Source organism: Amphiprion ocellaris, chromosome 8 (assembly GCF_022539595.1).
Source record: "Amphiprion ocellaris isolate individual 3 ecotype Okinawa chromosome 8, ASM2253959v1, whole genome shotgun sequence".
In the NCBI taxonomy this organism is placed as follows: Eukaryota; Metazoa; Chordata; class Actinopteri; family Pomacentridae; genus Amphiprion; species Amphiprion ocellaris.
The window spans coordinates 687,903-710,112 of NC_072773.1; the positions used below are offsets into that span (position 1 = coordinate 687,903).

Genomic DNA, 22,210 nt, shown 5'->3' on the forward strand with positions numbered 1-22,210 from the left:
CCGTCCCATTACTTTATTCCAGATTCTATAGCTTTATTCCAGATTCCATAACTTCACTCCAGATTCTATATCTTTACTCCAGATTCTATAGCTTTATTCCAGATTATATAACTTTATTCCAGATTATATAACTTTATTCCAGAATTTCTCTCTTTATGTTGATTCATCCTGATTCCATCACTATATTCCTGATCTGATTCTTCTCAGCTGGATTAACTCTGAAAACTTTCTAATAAATATTTCTGATCCCTGATTCCACAAACGTTTATTCTGAATCTCACTCCTGATCCTAGAACTTTACTGTTCTGTTCCTGACTTTATTCCCGATCTATATTTGTTCTTCCAGTTCCACTGCTGTATTCCTGATTTATTTCATCACTTTTCGTTATTCTCCATCGTATTCCAGTTGTATTATTTTATGTTCTTCTATTCTCCCTCCAGTTCTTCCTGTTCTGTCCTCCTCTGATCCCATCATCATGACTCACAGTTAAACTGTTGTTCTGGAATAAATCAGGAACTTCATTCTCACTGACTGTGTCTGAGGTTAATTAATAATAATAATAATGTGTTGTTGTGTGTTGTTATGTATTGTTATGTATTGTGTGTTGTTGTGTTGTTGTGTGTTATGTATTGTTATGTATTGTGTGTTGTTGTGTGTTATTGTGTAGAAGTGGCAGTGTGTGGAGGACACCACCGGGAAACTGCGACTCTTCAAGTGTAAGAGCGAAGGGGGCGGGGCTAAGAGCTTCCAGAGGGGCGTGGTCGGCCGCCAGCGTCCAATCAGCATCAAGTCTCAGCTCTACCTGCCAGATACTGACGGCTGTGACTGTGACCTGCTGAGACACTTCAACAGGAAGCCCTTCTTCAAGAAGAGTGAGTCCAGCAGGGGACGACACTGAGTCTAAGAACATCATGTTTTATCCTGCAGGGGGCAGCACTGAGTCTAGGAACATCATGTTTTATCCTGCAGGGGGCAGCACTGAGTCTAAGAACACCATGTTTTATCCAGCAGGGGGCAGCGCTGAGTCTAAGAACATCATGTTTTATCCAGCAGGGGGCAGCACTGAGTCCAAAAACATCACGTTTTATCCAGCAAGGCACTGAGTCTAAAAACTCCATCAGATCAGCTTCGTGTTTATTTGATCTTATGTTTGGTTTTTAGCCGAGAGGCTGAAGTTAGAGTTTCTCCAAGATAAAACTAAATGTTGTCACTAAAACGCGTCGTCCAATCAGCTTCCTGCTAAAGTACCTGGAATGTTTGAATCACAGGAAGTAAAATCCCACAAAAGTAATAGTTTTAACTGTTAATCTTAAAAAACAAAACAGGTAAATATCCTCCTCAGTTAGTTAGAGGTGGAACTCTGCCCTCTGGTGTCTGAGACCAGAACTGCAGCAGCTCCATGACTCAGATGTTTGAGGTTCCCCGTTTGTGTTCCAGAGTTTAAAGCCCTGAAGAGCTTCTCCAGGAACCGCTACAGCCGCTCGCTGTCCAACAGTTACCCCGGCAACGGCAGCCTGGGGGGCGGGGCCGGCCTGGCTCAGCCAATCACAGAGGAGCCTGAGGACGAGTTCAGTGGGAGGGGGTCGGTTCCTGATGTGGTTCCTCCAAACTCCATCAAAGTCACCCACAGGTCAGTGTGGATTAGAACCTGAAACGTTCTGCAGGTTCTCCTGGAGATCAGTGAGGAACCAAAGATGTAACCTCAGACTGTCCGGGTTCTCAAAGGTTCTGTCCACAATTTACATGTTTGGTATTTTGACCCTCATCTACAACATTTAGACAGAATTCAGAGAATTTCCTGGTTTCAGATCTGAGAGTTTTTCCGTTTTCACCCTCGAAAAGTCCTGTGAAGATATTTAAAGGTTCTCCAGAAGTAGAACAGACAGAACAGTTCCATGAGATCAGAATCACTGAACAGATTCAGAAGAGGACATGTTTAATTATTGGAGCTTAAAAATGGAAAAAAGTTGACAATTTCAAAAGTATCGTGTCTCCATAAAGTTCCTGTTATTGTTTATCAATGGATGGATCCATAGTTCTACTAGAATACAGTCTTTGGTCCACATTTTTCCAACTGTTGAGGCTCTAACATCAGTACAATCTGATGTGTTACAGTTTGACCAGACAAGGCTCCAGTTTTCAGATATTTAGACTTGAAATTTGTCCAAAGTTACTCAGAATTTGTTCAACAGAAGATGAAGACAGTCCAAAATAACAAAAAACCTTTCAAATATGTCATAAAACTTGACGAATATGACTCAGATTTTACAAAAATGTCTTGAAATGCATCCAAAATACTCTAAATCTGTCCAAAATAAGATAATATTTGTTTAAAATGACTCAAAATTGTTCAAAAATAACACAAATCAATAATTATTGGTCCTTGAAAATGGACATTTGGTGGTCTAGAGTCTCCATAAAGTTCCTGTCAGTGTTCATCTATGGATGGATCCATAGTTCTACTAGAATACAGACTATTTACAGTTTAAAGTACAACTGGAGATGTTCCACACCGTTCTCAAAAGAGATGCTGCATGACAAATGTTCTTTGTGACATTCTGGAACACTGGGAATGTTCTATTGAAGAACGTTCTCTAATGTGCTCTCCATAACATCGTCATTGTAGCCTAAACGTTCCACCTTTATTAACACGTCACAAGAACGTTCTACCATTTCAGGCCTCAAGAACCTTTAGAACGTTGCACTGTCAACATTCTTCCTTTTTATCAAGGAACATAATCTGTGCTCAGGAGAACGTCCTCCAAACATCATCTTGAATATTCTAACCTTAAAGGAACATTATTTGAAATGCTGAATGTCATTAGAACATTCTTTGAACATTAATTAAAACTTGAACATCGTTAGAACGTGTCGGTGATGTTGGGGAAACGTTCTTTCATTCTGCATGAATGAGATTGTGTTCCAGTGAATGTGGACTAGAACTGAATGTTACTGTTTGTGGTAACAGTTGTTCTGCTCTGTGTGGTTCTCCTGCAGATGTTCCATCCTGTTCAACGCCACGGTAAAGTGTGATACTGGAGTCTACCAGACTCTGCAGGCTTGGAAGGACCACAAGCTGCACATCGACCACGAGGTTAGAACCCGTTCTCTCCTGAGTGAACTAAGACGGAACGTTTAGAGAATGCTGGAGGATGTTGTCAGGAACACGAATTACCTTCCATGATAATAAAGGAAGAATGTTCTCAACACAACATTGGATTGAAGAACGTTAAGTTAATGAACAGTCCAACAACATCAACACCAAACATTTTTAGAACATTTGTAGTCATCTAACTTTTAAGAAGAACATTGTGGGAACTCAAATGTTCCACTGGAAACTTTACGAGAACTTTCCCAGAACATTTTTCTAAGAACATTAGAAGAATGTTGTGGGGACCCAAATGTTCCACTGAAAACTTTACTAGAACCTTTCCAGAACATTTTTTAGAACATTTGTAGTTTTCTGACTTTTAGGAAGAACATTGGGAGTGTTCTATCAGCTGATCCTAAACATTAAAGATCCTGAGGTTTTCTCTTTCTACCAGATCGAGACTCTGCAGACGAAGATCAAGAACCTGAGGGAGGTTCGAGGTCACCTGAAGAAGGCCCGCCCCCTGGAGTGTGACTGTAATAAATACCTGTAAGTCCACCAGGTGAGAACACAGCTCAGGTAACAGAACGTTCTCACCTGACGGGATCTTTGTGTCGTTCAGGTACAAATCGAAGCTGAAGAACAAGCTGAGGTTGAGAGGAGGAGGAGGAGGCCTTCATCCCTTCAGGTGAGGATCCGACCAACCAGCGGACTCAGAGCTGCTGACATCACTCTGACATCATGCTGACAGTTCACCTGTGTGTCAGCAGGAAGGGCGGGGCTCGGGACAAGAAGGCGTGGCTTCTGAAGGAGCAGAAGAGGAGGAAGAAGATGAGGAAGATGATCAAAAGGATCCGAAACAACGACACGTGTTCGATGCCAGGACTCACCTGCTTCACACATGACAACCAGCACTGGCACACGCCTCCCTACTGGACACGTATGACACCAGCACACCTGTAACCTGGACACACATGTAGACAGACACTGATGGGACTCTATACCTACCATCAGGCATGGAGGTGGCGGTATCATTATACTATCAATTTAACAGACTCAAGTCTGAGACAGAAAGACCACAAATGTAGTGGAACGGCACCAGAACTGGTGCCGTTCCACTACATTTGTGGTCTTTCTGTCTTGGTTCTTCAGGTTCTGGATGGGTCTAAGTCAGGACTTTGGGGAGACCAGTCTAGAACCTTCATTCTAGCCTGATGGAACCATTTCTTTACCATGTCTGATGTGTGTTTGGGCTCACTGTCTTGTTGAAACATCCGTGTCCAAGATCAACCTTCTGCTGATGGTTTTAGGTTTTCCTGAAGAACGTGGAGGTGATCCTCCTTCTTCATTATTCCATTTACTTTGTGTAAAGCTCCAGTTCCACAGAGCATGATACTGCCACCACCATGCTTGGTGGGAGGTTTGGTGTTCTTGGGGTTAAAAAAAACCCCACCTAAGACAGTCTGAAACTAGTCCTAAAAGGTCTAAAGCCAGGACCAAAACCAAACTTAAGCCAGTCCAACAAAATGTTCAGAACCAGTCTGAAACCAGTCCTCATCCAGGACCAGATCCAGAGGAAAATAAATCCTAAACCAACTTTAAATCACATCCAAAACCAGGAGAACCAAGACTGGAACCAAACATAAACCAGTCCCAAGAAAGTCCAGAACCAGTCCAACATCCAGTCTGAATCCAGTATAGAAGCTCTTCTAGAAAGCTCCCGAGCATGATACTGCCACCTCCATGCTTGATGGTAGGTTTGGTATTCTTGGGGTTGAAGGCCTCAGCTTCAGTTTTAGTCCATCTGAACAATAATCCGGGTTCTAGGACTCTCTGGAGACTCAGACTGACGAACTGGTTCTGGATGGAAACTTTAACTTTACGACTTTCAATAATGGTGACTTGACACCAATCTGTAAACACAAGACAGCTGCTACTATTAGTGATAGTTTACAGACAGTTTTGTTGGACGTTGTGTGTCTGTTGTGTTACAGTGGGTCCGTTCTGTGCCTGTACCAGCGCCAACAACAACACCTACTGGTGTCTGAGGACCATCAACGAGACGCACAACTTCCTGTTCTGTGAATTTGCCACCGGGTTCCTCGAGTACTTCGACCTGAACACAGACCCGTACCAGGTACACACAGACACACACAGACACACACAGACACACAGACACACACACACACACACACACACACACAGACAGCTCTAAGTGTGTCTGACTGTGTTGCAGCTGATAAACGGCGTCAGCTCTCTGGACCGGACGGTTCTGAACCAACTTCACGTCCAGCTGATGGAGCTACGAGGCTGTAGAGGACACAAGCAGTGTAACCCCCGCACACGCTCAGTAGAGCCCGGTACGACACCTACACAACTACACAGCTACACAACTACACAGCGCTACACAATACAACTACACAACTACACAAAATACACAACAACCTGTTGTGTATTTTGACTTTGAAGATCAAAAATTCCCAAAACAACTTTTTATTTGTTTATTTGTTTGTTTACAGCAGACTTGCAGTTGTTTATTTATTTGTTTGTTTACAGCAGACATTCAGTTGTTTGTTTAAAGGTGAACCAACATGGCTACTTCCTGCTGTAGAATAAATATCTCAGTGACATAATCAGTGACATAATCAGTGACATCACTGCTGGCCTCTACTGACTAACCAATCAGACTGTGTCTCCAGCAGGTGGGCGGGCTCACGGCAGCTTTGATGACTACAGGTATGAATGAACCGTTTCCTGCTGTGATGCTGCATGACGGCGCTGCTGGGGGCGGGGCTTAACTGTGTGTGTGTGTGTGTGTGTGTGTGTGTGTGTGTGTGTGTGTGTGTGTGTGTGTGTGTGTGTGTGTGTGTGTGTGTGTGTGTGTAACACGGTGTGTATCTGTTGCATCAGGCTGTTTGAGAGGAGGAAGTGGCCGAGAGTCAAGAAACCTTCATCGTCTCGAACCCTGTGAGTCTTCCTCCTCCTCCTCCTCCTGCTGCTGCTGCTGCCTGAACGCCTCTCACCTGTCTGTCTAATGCCTCTCACCTGTCTGTCTAATGCCTCTCACCTGTCTGTCTAATGCCTCTCACCTGTCTGTCTAATGCCTCTCACCTGTCTGTCTAATGCCTCTCACCTGTCTGTCTAATGCTTCACCTCTCGTCTCTAGTTTCCTTCCAGATCCAGACACAAAACGACCACAAAGAGACACAAAACGACCACAAAGAGACAAAACGACCACGAGAGACAAAACACCACAAAGAGACACAAAACGACCACAAACAGACAAAACGACCACAAAGAGACAAAACGACCACAAAGAGACACAAAACGACCACAAAGAGACAAAACGACCACAAAGAGACACAAAACGACCACAGAGACACAAAACGACCACAAAGAGACAAAACGACCACAAAGAGACAAAAAACCACAAAGAGACACAAAATGACCACAAAGAGACACAAAATTACCACAAAGAGACACACCAACCACAGCTGAACACTTGTTTTGTTTTCAGGATGTGAGTCCGTCGCTGCCTTATAAATTGTGTTTTTTGTGTTTCTGTTTATTTTTGCTGCATGAGTCTCATCTGACTGTTAGCACCCAACACAGACACACACCTGTTGTGTGTCTGTCTCACCTGTTGTGTGTCTGTTCCTGCAGTGGTCCGATCTGGGACGGCTGGAAGGGCTAAGTCTCCTGATTGGTTGAAGCAGGCTCCTGGCCCCGCCCACAGCAGCCTGAAGGAGGGGGAGGGGGTGGTCGTCGAGATAACGGCGCCGACCGACCGTCACGCCCCTGCCTCGCCGGTCAGCCAATCAGCTTCTGCAACCTCTGTGACATCACCAGGCCCCTCCCACCCCGCTGCTCAGGGAGACGCTGGGATCAAACACCCCCCCACAGGCTCCTCCCACCGCCGGGGAGGGGCAGGGATCCGGGGGCGGGGCCACGGGGAGGAGGAGTCAGGGAGGTAGACATGAAACACGACTATATTTGTCCAGACTTTAGTTTCAGACTGAAAACAGACCGAGTTCTAAAGAAACTTCACTGATCTGACGTTTAAATGAGATTTAAGTTTCCGTCCCTCATTAATCCTTCAGTCGTTATTCTTCTGATCACATTATTTATTGGAAAACAGAAATAAATCCATCAATAATATTAATATTAATAATAATAACAATAATAATAATAATGTATTTGTAATGTATTTTTCATTTAAGCCAGAGGAGTCAAACTCATCCTAGTCCAGGTTCCACATTCAGCTCAGTCTGATCTGAAGAGGACCGGTATAACCACCGTAAATAACTGTAAATAACCAAGAAATAAAAAACACAATGAGACAAAACACGACAAAAAAATTAGACTAAAAGTTAGAAAGCGACAAAAGATGGACACGTGACAAAAATTAGGCAAAAAATGACCAAAGAAAAATGACAAAAACGAAACACAAAATGACAAAAACGAGACACATAACGACAAAAATGAGACACAAAATGACAAAAACGAGACATAACAACAAAAATGAGACACAAAATGACAAAAACGAGACATTAAAACGGCAAAAAAGACAAAAATGAGACACAAAACGACAAAAATGAGACACAAAATGACAAAAACGAGACATAACAACAAAAATGAGACACAAAATGACAAAACCAAGACATTAAAACGGCAAAAAAGACAAAAATGAGACACAAAATGAGAAAAATGAGATACAAACAACAAAAACTAGACATAAAATACTAAAAATGAGACAAAAAACAACAAAAACTAGACAATAAACGAAAAAAATGTGACACAAAGTGGCAAAAAAGACGCAAAATGACAGATTGGACCCTCTGGAGGACCGCTTTTAGCCCGCGGGCCGCATGTTTGACACCCCTGGTTTAATCAAAATCTCAGAGTGCAAGCACCTAAAATCAGACAGAACTACAGCAGGAACTTTTCACGACGACATATTTTCTGAGTATTTCAGAATAAAGTGACGGAATAAAAACTATTAATGTTATTGTATTAAATATAAAATCTACAGGATCTTCTTCTTTATCAACGGAATCCACCTAATAATAAAAACAAATTTTAAAGCAAACGGCTTTTCTGCTGTTACAAGAAAAACATTTCAGATTTTTACGTTTTTATTTTTGTGTTATTTCTGATAAAACAGATTCAGTCTCAGAACAACAGAAACACTCCATTGGTTGTTTTTCAGATGAAAATCAAACAAAGGCCGATCAGACCTTCCTCCTCCTCCCCTTCCTCGTCTTCCTCCTCCTCTTCCTCCTCCTCTTCCTCCTCCTCTTCCTCCTCCTCCTCCTCCTCTTCCTCCTCTTCCTCCTCCTCTTCCTCCTCCTCTTCCTCCTCCTCCTCCTCCTCTTCCTCCTCTTCCTCCTCCTCTTCCTCCTCCTCCTCTTCTCCTTCCTCCTCAGGTTTCTTCTTCACTTGTTTCTTTCTAACAGACATTGAAGTTCGTGTTCGTACTAAACTGAGACACCCGATGCTCTGACATCACCACTGATGTCACTGTGATGTCATGGTTCTGCCCCCCACTAACTTAAGAGTCAGTTACCGTAGCGATGGAGCTACAGTCATACTAACCCGGCGACTACAGTTCCCACGATGCAGCGTGGCGAAGAGAGAGAACAACCAGGAAACAGAAGGACTCTCCGGACGCCTCGTGAGCCAATAAAAAGAGGACTAGATGATGACATCATCAGATGGTTTTATTACTGATCTCGTCACCGTCCAATCACCTTCTGACTTTGTTTTCTTCTCTCAGCGTTTCAGTTTCTCAAGGTGTAAAATGTAAAATATAACTTTAGAAAGCAGCTGATCCACACAGGAAGTGAACACGTCCCAGGAAACTTATCATCACGTCCTCAGTTCTACCTTCAGATGAAGCGTTGCCATGACAACAGCTGCTCTGTCTGTGTCCCACATCTCCCAGCATGCCTTTCAGCAGCTACTTCCTGGTTTCTATGAATCACTGGGTGTTGGGTTCTTCTGCAGGGTTCTCCTCCGTGTTCCTGCATCCTAATAATCAATAACAACCGATCAGAACACAGGAAGCTGTAGACGGGTTTTAGTTTGAAAGTCTCAGACTTCAGTCAGAAAAGACAAAGCTAGAAAATAAAACATCAGAAACTGTAGTGAAAATGACCACAAAGACACAAAAAGTGACTAGAAACTGATGGAAAACAACCACAAAAACACACATAACAACCACAGAGAAACAACCTGAGGTCATTTTAATGAAGACTTCCTGTATCCATCAGCTGGTTACTGATCTTTGATCCCGTACTCTCCCTTGAAGACACCAGTAGGACCAGTGGAACCCATTGGAACCAGTAGGACCAGTGGAACCAGTAGGACCAGTAGAACCAGTCCCTGCTTCCTTCCTGTGTGGATCCGGCTCCAGTCATAGAGTTCCTTCCTTTAACTCGTCTCGGCTCTGCGGTGCTATTTGCTGTCTAACTATGTTCTAGGAAGAACCTCCTGGTTGTGTTTGAATGTATTTGTAAATGTGTAGGTGTGTTTTTTAAAGACGTGCACGAGACTGGACACACACACACACACACACACACACACACACACACACACACACACACACATACACACACTGAAGGACAAACTGCAGAGCACTTTGGAGGGTTGAGGATGTGATAATACTGATCTAACACACCTGTACGGTCACCTGTGGACACCGTGTTGGTTTAGTTTGTGAATAAAGTGTTGAACGCCAAAACAACCGTCTGCTGCTCAGAGTGTGTTTGATTAAAAACTGAAAAAAAACACCACAAAGAGACGACAAACACCACAAAGAGATGAAAAAACACGAGATGAAAAAATGCCACAAAGACACGACAAACACCACAAAGAGACGACAAACACCACAAAGAGATGAAAAACACAGTGACAAAGAAACACCACAAAGAGACGAAAAGACACATTCTGTTAGCTCCTGTTAGCTTCTCTTAGCTCCTCTTTCCTCTTGTTAGCTACAATTAGCAGCTCTTAGCTCTTATTATCTTCCATGAGTTCCCCTTACCTCATGTTAGCTTACATTAGCTCCTTTTAGCTCCCGTTAGCTTCTATTAGCTCCTCTTACCTCTTGTTGGCTCCTCTTAGCTTCTGTTAAATTATGTTGGCTCCTTTTAGCTTCTGTTATCTTCCATTAGCTCCTCTTTGCTCTTATTAGCTTCTCTTATCTCTTGTTAGCTTACGTTAGCTCCTTTTATCTCCCGTTAGCTTCTATTAGCTCCTCTTAGCTTCCATTAGCTCCTCTTAGCTCTTCTTAGCTTACGTTAGCTCCTCTTAGCTCTTGTTAGCTTAAGTTAACTCCTCTTAGCTCCTGTTAGCTTCCACTAGCTGCTCTTAGCTCTCGTTAGCTTGTTAGCTGAAACTGTGGCTGTTTGTGTCACAGGTGAAGCAGGTTTCAAAGGAGAACTCAAAGAATCCAGAAAACAGAAAACTGAATCAAACAGTTTTTATTTCCTAAAACACCAAAGATTCAAGTCAAAACAGTCGAACACAATAAAATCCACACATCAGTAATCTACGATCTGAAAGCAGGTTCATGTTCTGATGTTTACAGTCTGGTTAGCTCTGATGTAGCGTTAGCTCATATAGCAGCTAAAGCTAACATGTTGTTTCCACATTAAGAAGAAGCAGCAGTTTCCTGTTTTGATCTGTTTTAGCTCCATCTTTGGTCTCCTCCACCTCCAGAGTAGAACATCTACTTCCTCAGCTGCTTCTGTGTTTTACATGAGAGCCTGAAAGTACCAACCGTTACCTGGAGATCCAAACCTTCAACACGACACACAAAACCATCGGATTCAAAGTGAGTAAATATAAAGTAAACGTGGTCACAGTGACTTCATGTTGAACGTTCTGTCGGTTCTTCTGTTCCTCACCTAAAAGACCTTAAAGCAATAACAAGCAGCAGAACAGTAGATGATTAAGTTTTAACACCATATAAAGTCTTATTTTAATTACAAATGTTCTTTAACTTTGAGATGATTCCTTCAAGAGTAGTAAATAAGGACTAAGTTTCTTACTTTCACTTTAGCGCTACCGTCTTCAAGGATTTCAAGCAAATAGCTGTTTGGTAACGTTAGTGGTTTAGTTTTAGTTTTCAGGTTTTCTGTGGGTTTTTAGAAGTCTTAAAAACACTGAATTTAGGTTCCTCCATCACAGACCTCTTAGCTCATGTTAGCTTACGTTAGCTCCTGTTCCATTTTGTTAGCTTCTTTTAGCTCCTGTTAGCTTCAAATAGCTCCTTTTAGCTCTTGTTGTCTTCCGTTAGCTCCTCTTAGCTCTTGTTAGCTTACATTAGCTCCTGTCAAACAAATAGCTACCAAAGTTAGTCGCACACGGTTTAGTTTTCAGGGTTCCTGCAGGTCTTTGAAAGTCTTAAAAACACTGAACTTAGTTTCCTCCATCATGGACCTGAGGACAATGTTCTACATCCACAAGAACACGAAGGTCCAAGAAGGTCCATGAAGGTCCATGAAGGTCCACCTGAAGTAAATATCATCTACTAGTCTGCGCAGGATGTTTTATCAAATGTGATGCAGAATAGAGTCAGAGCAAAAAGGATCCCAAAAGTTATTAAAAGTCTTCAGTTTAATTTGATGAACATTCCAGAAACTCTGTTAAAGTTCACGTCTTCCTACGGCTGAGACGACGAACCCAACTACCGGACTGCTGCTGTCCATGTCAGCTCTCCTACGTTCTCCATCCTACCACACTTCCTCTGCAAACCATTTCACCAAGCTTCACAGTCAAGAAATACGGAGATAAATGCGGATTGAAGCATCTATGATCTGAACTCTACAGCAGAACCACTAAAACCACAGCAGTCAAACACGACAAACACTGGAGGCGTCTGAAGATGCAGCAGAGCTTCATTCTGCGATCTGTGGAGACACAAACATCACGTTAAAACGTTCGGATTCACTGGCTCAACATCGATAAACTGTCTACTCACCATGGTGACCTTCCTGGTTTGTTCGCGGGTTCGAATCCGCAGTTTGTTGACGGTCGTCTCGGCGATGTCGGCTCTCTCCTCGGCATCATCCAGCTCATGTTGGACCTTCCGGAAACGAACGGCGCTGCAGCTCACCTGCTCCTCCTGGTGGACGAACAAAGGAACAACAGTTGATCCATCCATTTATCTCCGGGTAGTCAGAGCGAGATGATTGGAGGATAAAGACTCCTGTACTCCTGGATAGAACCGCACCATGAAGACTAAAGAACCTCCATGAAACTCTGAGAAAAAAGGTTGTTGAAAAGCATCAGTCAGGACAATACAAGAACATTTCCAAGTTCCTGAAGATCTCCTGGAGTCCAGTTAAATCCATCATTAAGAAATGGAAGGAAGATGGAACATGAATAAATCTGACTAGAGCAGGACATCCTCAAGACCTGAGAGCCTAGAGAGGGAGGCCACCAAGACTCCTATGACTCCTCTGAAGGAGTTCCAGCTTCAGATTGTTCATCCAACAACTGTTGTATGTTCTTCACCAGTCAAAGCTTCATGGAGACAAAGAGAAAGACTCTGATGGGAAAAGCTCCAATTAAATCTGGACTAGAGTTCACCAGAAGACATGTGGAGACTCTGGAAGAAGGTTCTTTGGTCTGAGGAGACCAGGATGGAGCTTTGTGTCCATCAGACTAGATGATATGTTTGACATCATCACAAACACACCATCCCCACTTTGAAGCACGGTGGTGGCAGCATCATGACGTGGGAAGTTTCTCAGGTCACAGGAGAAGGTTGGGGTGATGTAAAGTTTTCTCTCCACCAGGTTCCACCTGCAGGTAAACCTCATGTCCTGACCATAAGGCAGCAGTCAGGTGTTTACGTTCAGGTGTATCAAACTAAAGTCCTGATCCAGTGGTTGTTGGAAACATCAAGGATTCTGACCTTTCAAATTAAGGGACTATGATTAACAGCATCTTAAGAGATAAGAGATAAGTCCTTTATTTCTTCCCACGCCAGGGGAAATTTACATTTAAACTTTTCTGTAAGTCAGCTGTGATGTCCCATTAGCTTCAAAGTACATATGGCTAACATGTTAACATCATCCAGAAGGTTCAGGAACATTCCTCTGGAGTCCAACATTCACTTTGTTTTAGCTCTGGTTTTGGTCTCCACCACCTCTAGACTAAAACATCTGGTTCTTTAACTGCCACTTTTTCTTCTTTCTCCACCTGATCTCCGACTGCATCTGCAGTTCATCAGAACTTACTTTAGTTTAAAAGGGTCTGCAGTTTAATGTGGACAGTGGTGAGAACCTGGAGGTTCCTGCTGTAACCTGAAGAACCAAACCTATGAGAACTTTTGCACAACACAAAATCACTTGGTTGAATGTTATCAAACCTCCTCTAGATGGAGTTTAATGTGAGCAGAGTGGAGAGTATCTGATGTGAGATGTTCTACAGACTCACAGCGGTCTCAGCTTGTCTCTTGTAGCTCTTGACTTTGGTCTGCAGCTTCTCGATGAGCTCCTGCATCCTCAGCAGAGTCTTCCTGTCCTCCTCCGACTGCAGAACACAGACACAACCAATGAGGAACCACAGAACCTGCAGAACATCAGCAGCAGCAGCAGCAGCTAATCAGACCTGGTACGTTAGCTCTTTGACTCTCCTCTCGTAGCGTCGGACTCCTTTCTGGTATTCTTCACTCTTCTTCTGCTCCACCATCAGCTCCGTCTGCAGCTCCCTCACCTGAACACATCACCACCATCATCTTTATTTCTGGATGTTCTCTGAAGCACCAGAGGACATCACACCAAAGCTCTGCAGATGTTCTACTCACTCTTGTCTCCAGTTTATGAAGCTGTTTCTTTCCTCCCTTCAGAGCCATCTGCTCCGTCTCGTCCAGCTTCACCTGAAGTTCTGTCAGAAACAATGCAACTGTTAGCATCGAGCTAAAGCAGCTCCGTGTGAAGACATCTATAATTTGTTTCCACGTGAAGCTCCTGAACTCCACTCAGATGTTTGTGAAGCTATCTGAGGATGGAGGACTCAAGCTGTAAATGGAGGTGAGATCATTCCATCCTTCAGTCCTCACCAGTCTGTCTCTAGCTTTGTACCTTTCACTGTACACTCCATGTTCTTCTTCATCCTCTCCAGCATGTTGCTGCTGTCCTGCTCCTTCTTCAGCTCCTCGGCCATCACAGCTGCCTGGTGAGACACAAACGAACTGGTGAGAAGACACCTGAACCCTCAGCCCTCAGGTATTCAGTCCGTTGGTTTGGATGAGGGTCAGGACTGACGTCGGTGATGGCCTTCTTGGCCTTCTCCTCGGCGCTGCGACTCCCCTGCAGGGCTTCATCCACCTCCCCGGTCAGCAGGGAAACATCTGCCTCCAGCTTCCTCTTATGATTCACCAGACCTGCGTTCTGGAAACACAGCAAGCAGCCGATTAATCAGTAATTAACAAGGAAAGCACGAGAGGTGGAACATCTTCAAGAACCTACCAGAAGTCCAGAAGACCAACTGGACTTCAAGAACCTACCAGAGAAGTCCAGCTGATTTCATCAACTGAACTGGATTCAGCATCTTCAACGAGCTGTAAGAGGTTCAACTGGACTTCTCTGGAAGATTCTTGAAGACGCTCCACCTCTCATCCAGTTGATTTCTACTGAAGTTCCTATGATCACCATGACGTGGATGCCTAAGGATCTCCACAGACAGCAGGATTGTTCTGATGAGGATGAATTGATGGAACTCAGAAACACCCCCACAATTTTATCAGTTGTTCCTTGTATCATTTCCGACGGATAAGTCCCAAAATGTCCTCAGCAGTGGATTTGTAGTAGGATTTCTTTCAGCGAAGTCCGTCTGGTTTCTCCTGAAGCTCCTACGACTAAAAGGTGGTGCAGGAAGAGCATTCTCACGTCAGATCTGGTTGGAGGTCATTAACCTCCTCATTAGTCTTTGTCATGGTGCCCGTTTCTGCTAAACTCCCACAATGCTCTCTGCTTTAACATGAACTGTAGTCTGAGTGACGCCTCCTCTGGTCTCTACAGGATTAAACAGGAAGAGGCTCCATCTGGTGGAACAACCAAGAACTGCAGCTGATCTAAGTGTGTATTATCAGTGAAATGGTGTCAGTAACTGGCAGATACTTAACATTTAGTAATTATACTGACCTGTGACCCTTACATCAGTGGTTATTTTCCGTACCTGTGAGGTCAGCAGGTTGACTCTCTCGGACACCTCCACCAGCTCGTGTTCAGCCATCTTGCGGACGCGGTCGGTTTGTTCCAGGACGCTGCGAAGTTCCTCCTCCTCTGCTGTCATCAGCGAACAGCTTCGCTCCAGCAGGGCGATCTGTTCTCGCAGCTGATTGGTCAGCTGGACTTTATCCTCCAGGTCCACCTCCTGCTCTTTAATCTGCAGCAGAAATGTCTTGTTACCAGCAGGGGGCAGAAGACCCGTGACCATCCAGAAGCTACACATGGACCTGACAGAACCATTCATAAGGTTTTATAATCTTTCTGTTGTTTTCTTCTTCTGTGTTGGTTTATTTTATTTATTTATTTATACATTTATTTAATAGGGACAGAACAAGAAGCATTGTTACAATAACTGATGCAATGTTCATAGGTCAATAGCTAACAGCTAATTCGCAGACCAGGTCCCTGAAACATACAAAAACAACAATAAATACAACAATCAATGTTACATGAATATATACATTAAACACATTTGCATATAAAAAAATGTCTATCAGTGCTCACCAGCACAATATCAGTTTAATGGAACTCTCTCACTTTTCTGACCAGTAGGACCAGGCCAGGTGAGCTTACCTGTGTCTGCAGGTGTCTGATGACCCTCTGGCTCTCGGCCGCCTGACGGTTGGCGTGGCCCAGCTGGACCTCCATCTCGTTCAGGTCCGACTCCATCTTCTTCCTCAGACGAACCGCCTCGCTGCGACTACGAACCTCCGTCTCCAGACTGGCCTGCATGGCCTCCAGGGAGCGCTGGTGGCTCCGCCTGGTGGACGGAACTTGAATTACTGCTCACATTACTGCAAGTGTGAGGTGTTTACCTGAATCTAGCAGCTGATTGGCTGGTGCTCTCCATGTCTAAAACCTCTGAGTTTCTATATTTGATACCTGAGGTTGTCAATTTCTTCATCTTTCTCTGAGATCTTGCGTTCGATCTCAGCCCTGATCTGCTGCAGCTCCATCTGGAACCTCAACGTCTTGCTCTCCTCGTGCTCCAAGGTTCCCTGATGGGAGGATCAGCAGGTGAGATGGTGGACAGCTGACAGGTGTGAACTGCAGCAGGTAGGTAGTTACCTCTGCTTCCTCCAGGGCAGACTTGATGTCGCTCTTCTCCACGTCGAGGATCTTCTTCATCCTCTCCAGCTCGTGGATGGTCTTCCCTCCCTGACTGATCTGGTCTGTCAGGTCCAGGATCTCCTCTGGAAAACAACCATATTCAGAATGCTTTTCCACGTGAACACCTCTATCTGCTGAGTGAGGAACCATCAGATGGAGTTCTACAGGAACGAATCCATGAATCAACCTTTAGTCCTTCTGGTTCAGTTCATCGGCTTCCACTGTGACGTTAACTCAGATACATGAACCTCCATCATTCTAGAAGTGGAGATACGTCCAACAAATACTGTTGGTTCTTGTCACTCTGAGTTAATACTGACGTTTTGGATCCACTGAAAACAGAAAGACTAGAAGGACCGATCCAGGAGGTCCTGCAGTGAAAAGCCGTCTAAGATGTGAACAGTCTTAGAAACGTTCATCTCTATCAGGAGATTCTTTAGACCAGGAGAGTCAAACTCCTCTTAGTCCAGGTTCCACATCCAGTCCAGTCTGATCTCTAGTGGACCAGACCAGTAAAACCAGTAAAACCACAGTATAATAACCTATAAATAACCACAACTCCTAATGGTTCCTAATGTTCACATTTAAGGAATTATCTTTTTACTAAACATCATCAACAACCTGACATTTATGAATAAAAATTAATTCAGTTTCACCAACATTCAGCCTCAGTTTATCATTTCCACATGACAACTTCCAGATTGCAGAGTGTCGAGAAAGAACACAACATTTAGTCATCTGGAACTGAACCAGAGAGGATTTACTGGAGGATCAAAACCACAAAAATCAGACAAAAAAGACAAAAAAACAACAAAAACAAGACAAAATATTACAGAAATGAGACAAACGACACAAAACAAAACAAAAAAGAGACAAAAATGGACAAACGACAAAAAATGAGACCAAAAATGATGAACGCGAGAAACAAAAAAATAGACAAAAATAAACACAAGACAAAAAGGAAACACATAACAAAAACAAGAAACAAAATGACAAAAAAAATGAGACAAACGACACGTAGCAAAACAAAAAAGACAAAAAATTGGACAAATGAGGCCAAAAACGTCAAAAACGAGAAACAAAAAGACAAAAACATGAGACAAACAACAAAAGTCAGACAAAAAAACAACAAAACGAGACAAAATATTGCAAAGATGAGACACAAAATGACAAAAGAACAATGAACAATCTAGCATTTTACTTTATGATCAAAACAACTTGTCATGGTCGAGAAATTATTTTAAACTTATAGTTTTACTAATTTACAATCTACAATTAATGTCTTCTCTGGAATTTTTCCACTTTGAGGGCCGGATTGGACCCTCTGGAGGACCGCTTTTGGCCCGTGGGCCGCATGTTGGACACCTCTGGTTTAGATTCTCCTCTTAAAGTCTCTAAACTGGACTTCGAAGTCCTAGGTGTCCCTGCGTGGCTGCTGATAGAGGAGAACGGTACCTTGGAGGTTCCTGTTCTCTCGTTTGACCGTCTCCAGATGGTCCAGAGCTTCTTCATAGCAGTTCTTCAGCTTGAACAGTTCCGTGCTCAGACTGCGAGACTCTTTCTGCGACGCCTCCAGCTCCGTCTGACTCTCCTCAAACTTCAGCTTCCAGTTGCTCAGCAGCTGCATCAAACCGAGAAACAGCCTCATATCTGAGCTCATTTCATCTACAAGTTCATCTATCTCATCTATCTCATTCATCTCATCTATCTCATTCATCTCATCTCATTCATCTCTATTATTTAATCTATCTCATCTCTCATTTATCTCATCCATCTCATCGATTTATCTATCTCATTCATCTCATTTATCTCATCTATTTCATTCATCTCATCTATCTCATTCATCTCAGCTATCTCATTCATCCCATTAGTCTCATTTATCTCATCTAGCACATTCATCTCATCTATCTCATTCATCTCATCTATCTCATTTGTCATTCATCTCTTTCATCTCATTTGTCCCATCTATCACATTTATCCCATTCTTCTCATTTATCTCATTCATCTAATTTTTCAAATTTATCTCATTTATCTTGTCTATCTCATTCATCTCATTTTTCACATTTACCTCATTTATCTCATTTGTCGCATCTATCTCATTTATCTATCTCGGTGCTCAGCTGGTTCTCCTGACCAACCTTGTCAAAGTTGCGTTGCCTCTTGTCCAGAACCAGAACAGCAGCATTGGACCTCTCCAGCTCCACCACCAGACTATCGATCTCGGTCTGCAGACGCTGCTTGGTCTTCTCCAGGGAGGAGTTTTTTGCCTGAGACGCCTCCACGGCTTCTTCAACGTTCTGCAGTTTAACAACCAGCTTCTTCCTGCACACAACAAAACAGAGAAATCATAGAAAAACTCTTCAGTTTGTTCCTAACAACGGTTCTAGGTTAACCTCTGGAGATCAGCAACCCATCAGTACGTTTCACTAACATTCTGGTGTATATGACTGATAGATTACTGAATATTTACACCTGGCATATGAAACTTTTATGTAGCTAGATGCTAAAGTTAGCATGCTAATATCTAATTGTTGGACAAAGTGATACCAGCTTTGCCTTAACATGGAACTTCAAGCAAATTTGCTTCAAGTTTGTATGAAGTTCCATATTAGCGTAGCTCTACACCTGGCAGATGAAACTTTTATGTAGCTAAATGCTAAAGTTAGAATTCTAATATCTAATTGTTGGACAAAGTGATACCAGCTTTGCCTTAACGTGGAACTTCAAGCAAATTTGCTTCAGATTTGCTATAAGTTTCACGTTAGCATAGCTGTACACCTGGCAGATGAAATGTTTTTGCAGCTAAATGCTAAAGCTAAAGTTAGCATGCTAAAATCTAATCAGTGGACGGAGTGACACCAGGTTTGCCTTAACGTAAAACGAATTTGATGTAAATTTGTTTTAGGTTCCACGTTAGTGGAGCTCTACACCTGGCAGGTGAAACGTTTTTGTAACTAAATGCTAAAGTTAACATGTTAACATTTAATCGGTGGTCAAGGTAAACAGTTCCTGAGGACTTTGTTGGTGGACAAAGTTTAGTTTGTTTCTTTGAGTTTGCTTCAGATTAGCTGTAGGTTCCAGGTTACCGTAGCTCCTGCTCTGTCTGGTTGCTGTAGGACCCTCCAGCAGCTGTTGTTCTTACTTTGCCTCCTCCAGCTCCTCTATCCTCAGCATGGCGTCGGTCTCGTACTTGGTCCTCCACTGGACCACCTGGCTGTTGGCGGTGGACAGCGCCCTCTGCAGTTCAGCCTTCGCCTCCTGTTCCTCCTCCAGCTGCTCTCTGAGCAAACTGCAGTCGTGACGCGACGCCTGAACAGCGTGAGCCAACGCAACGCGAGCCTGGAGCAGGACACATGTTCATCACACCGTGTTAGGAAGAGTCATGTATGTTCAAGTTCACACGCCTACAGTGGCACCTAGTGGTGAGGAGGCAGACTGCATCTAAACACTCCTAGGAGAACCCACAGTGGCCTCTAGAAGACTGTTTATAAAAGATGGACGCAGCTTCCAGGTCTGAAAAGTGAAGCCTGAACTTCACCGTATAGGTAAGGGGTGTCAAACATGTGGTCCTCGGGCCAAAAGCAGCCCTCCAGAGGGTCCAATGCGGCCCTAAAGTGTAAAAATTCCAGAGAAGACATTAACTGCAGATTGTAAATTAGTAAAACTATAAATTTAAAATAATTTCTAGACCATGACAACTTGTTTTGATCATAAAGTAAAATACTAGATTGTTCTTTTGTCATTTTGTGTCTCATTTTTGTAGTATTTTGTCTTGTTTTTTTTGTTTTTTTGTCGTTTTTTGTCTGACTTTTGTCATTTGTCTCATGTTTTTGTCATTTTGTGTTTTGCTTTATTTGTTGTTTGGTGCATTGTTTTTGTCATTTCGTGTCTTTTGTCTATTTTTTAGTTGTTTTGTTTCTCACTTTTGGCATTTTTTGTCTCGTTTTTATCCATTTTTTGCCGCTTTGTAACTTTTTAATCAAATTTTGTCCTGTTGTGTCTTGTTTTTGTAATATTTTGTCTTGTTTTTGTTGTTTTTTTTGTCTTTTTTTGTCTGATTTTTGTGGTTCTGATCCTCCAGTAAATCCTCTATGGTTCAGTTCCAGATGACTAAATGTTGTGTTCTTTTGTAGACATTCTGTGATCTGGAAGTTGTAATGTGGAAATGATAAACTGAGGCTAAATGTTGCTCAAACTGAATTAATTTTTCTTCATAAACGTCAGGTTGTTGATGATATTTAGTAAAAAGATAATTCCTTAAATGTGAACATTAGGAACCATTAGGAGTTGTGGTTATTTATAGGTTAATATGCTGTGGTTTTACTGGTTTTACTGGTCTGGTCCACTGGAGATCAGACTGGACTGGATCTGGAACCTGGACTAAGAGGAGTTTGACTCTCCTGGTCTAGATAAACAAAATAAACCTTCCAGTGTTTGGTAGAACCAGAGGTACATCAGTATCTGTTGTTTGTTTCAGTCTCTCTGAGTTAACATGATAAAAACAGCTACTGTAAAGATTTGTTCGCTTCCCTCTTCCTTCGAGTCTCTAACCCTGATCTGGTGCTTTGATCAATATTTTCATTTTACAGCAGGAGGTTCAGTTTAGGTTCCATTTAGAGGAAACTAAATGTTAAAGCAGGCGATGATTTAGGACCTAAACCCATCCAGAAGTGAGACCAGGAAGTAGAGTTTCATCTTAAATTAAAACCTTCTCATTATCCATAGAGATTGAGTCAGAATATATAAATCTAACATTATCTGTTCATAACAACCTTATCCAATTTAATACAGGAGGTCCTTAGTTTACGACCTACAGTGTTTCATCGTTACGTCAGAACTGGTTACGTGGAACTAGTTGATGAGGGGAGTGGATGAATACGTCGTCACACGGTGCTATCAGACGGCTTTGTTTCCATTCTCTGGTTGTACACCACCTTGGATTGTGCTACATTCACTAACTTTTTGCCCTTCATTATGGCTCCCAGCGTAAGTCAGACTCTTCTGATGCTGGAAGAAAAGGAAAGCCGTCTCCATGGAAGTGAACTTAGAATAAAATGCTCCAGGTCTAAAAACAGTGAAACATGTTCTGTTATCTTCTAGTAAAATGATTCATACATGCATGAAAGTCGTTGGCATTCAGGACTTTTATGAAGAACTGATTGATATTGTGATGCACGGAACAGCTTTGATTTCATTTTCACTGGAGTTCTGACTTACATCGATCCGTAGGAACGGAATTCTGACGTAAGTCGAGGACCTCCTGTACGACTTCATCAGAACCCAAAAACAGGACAGTTAAATGTGGCTTATTAAATATTAGATCGAGGCAGATCTTCCCTGAGCCTGGTTCTGTTGGAGGTTCTTTTGGTTTCTTCCGTCTGACTTGCAGCTCATGGAGAATCTAAAGACAGCTTTGGATTGTTGGGTTCTCTGTTCTTAGATGAAAATACGCTAAGTGCTGTAAGATGACGTGTTGTGAACTGGTGCCATATGAATAAAATTGATTTGAATTAGACCTTCTGATTAACAGATTGCATCACTAACTTTAGCGTCTTTGAATTCTGACTTATCTTTGGTTTAAAAAACAAAACAAAATAACGACGGACAAATTCTAAAGTTGAGGCTTCAGAACTTCACTCCTCAAACCAACGGGTGACGTCTCTGTTTCTGCATCCATCTTTATAGATGGTCTACGTTGCAATGAACATTTAGAAACATCAGCTAGTTAAGCTAGTGGTCAGGTGGTTCTGGACTGAAAGGACG

At 42.8% G+C, this 22,210-nt stretch overlaps 2 protein-coding genes across 10 annotated transcripts in view; one reads left to right on the forward strand and one right to left on the reverse strand.

The window, feature by feature from the left end:
- sulf2b (sulfatase 2b) overlaps positions 1 to 9,838 on the forward strand; it is a 79,062-nt gene extending 69,224 nt beyond the window's left edge. For 4 of the 7 annotated variants that reach the window (XM_055012892.1, XM_055012893.1, XM_023299136.3 and 1 more), the window contains 11 exons: positions 669 to 873; positions 1,439 to 1,631; positions 2,999 to 3,095; positions 3,547 to 3,641; positions 3,715 to 3,780; positions 3,863 to 4,032; positions 5,087 to 5,229; positions 5,329 to 5,452; positions 5,792 to 5,828; positions 6,003 to 6,059; positions 6,756 to 9,838. In XM_055012892.1, the coding sequence (XP_054868867.1) occupies positions 669 to 873; positions 1,439 to 1,631; positions 2,999 to 3,095; positions 3,547 to 3,641; positions 3,715 to 3,780; positions 3,863 to 4,032; positions 5,087 to 5,229; positions 5,329 to 5,452; positions 5,792 to 5,828; positions 6,003 to 6,059; positions 6,756 to 6,786 (1,218 nt within the window). In that variant the 3' untranslated portion in view covers positions 6,787 to 9,838. The remainder of the gene's footprint in view (positions 1 to 668; positions 874 to 1,438; positions 1,632 to 2,998; positions 3,096 to 3,546; positions 3,642 to 3,714; positions 3,781 to 3,862; positions 4,033 to 5,086; positions 5,230 to 5,328; positions 5,453 to 5,791; positions 5,829 to 6,002; positions 6,060 to 6,755) is intronic. The other 3 variants (XM_055012895.1, XM_055012896.1, XM_055012897.1) reach the window with 3 other exon arrangements.
- Positions 9,839 to 10,560: 722 nt separating this feature from the next.
- Positions 10,561 to 22,210, reverse strand: part of LOC111588655 (myosin-7B-like) — a 34,697-nt gene continuing 23,047 nt past the window's right edge. For 2 of the 3 annotated variants that reach the window (XM_055013131.1, XM_055013133.1), the window contains 14 exons: positions 19,590 to 19,786; positions 18,586 to 18,769; positions 17,903 to 18,068; positions 16,406 to 16,530; positions 16,220 to 16,335; positions 15,911 to 16,097; positions 15,285 to 15,494; positions 14,372 to 14,497; positions 14,189 to 14,279; positions 13,912 to 13,991; positions 13,716 to 13,820; positions 13,542 to 13,637; positions 12,079 to 12,222; positions 10,561 to 12,007 (listed from right to left, as the gene is read on the reverse strand). In XM_055013131.1, the coding sequence (XP_054869106.1) occupies positions 11,996 to 12,007; positions 12,079 to 12,222; positions 13,542 to 13,637; positions 13,716 to 13,820; positions 13,912 to 13,991; positions 14,189 to 14,279; positions 14,372 to 14,497; positions 15,285 to 15,494; positions 15,911 to 16,097; positions 16,220 to 16,335; positions 16,406 to 16,530; positions 17,903 to 18,068; positions 18,586 to 18,769; positions 19,590 to 19,786 (1,839 nt within the window). In that variant the 3' untranslated portion in view covers positions 10,561 to 11,995. Of the gene's footprint in view, positions 12,008 to 12,078; positions 12,223 to 13,541; positions 13,638 to 13,715; positions 13,821 to 13,911; positions 13,992 to 14,188; positions 14,280 to 14,371; positions 14,498 to 14,566; positions 15,151 to 15,284; positions 15,495 to 15,910; positions 16,098 to 16,219; positions 16,336 to 16,405; positions 16,531 to 17,902; positions 18,069 to 18,585; positions 18,770 to 19,589; positions 19,787 to 22,210 lie in introns of those variants that run through there. The other variant, XM_055013132.1, reaches the window with a different exon arrangement.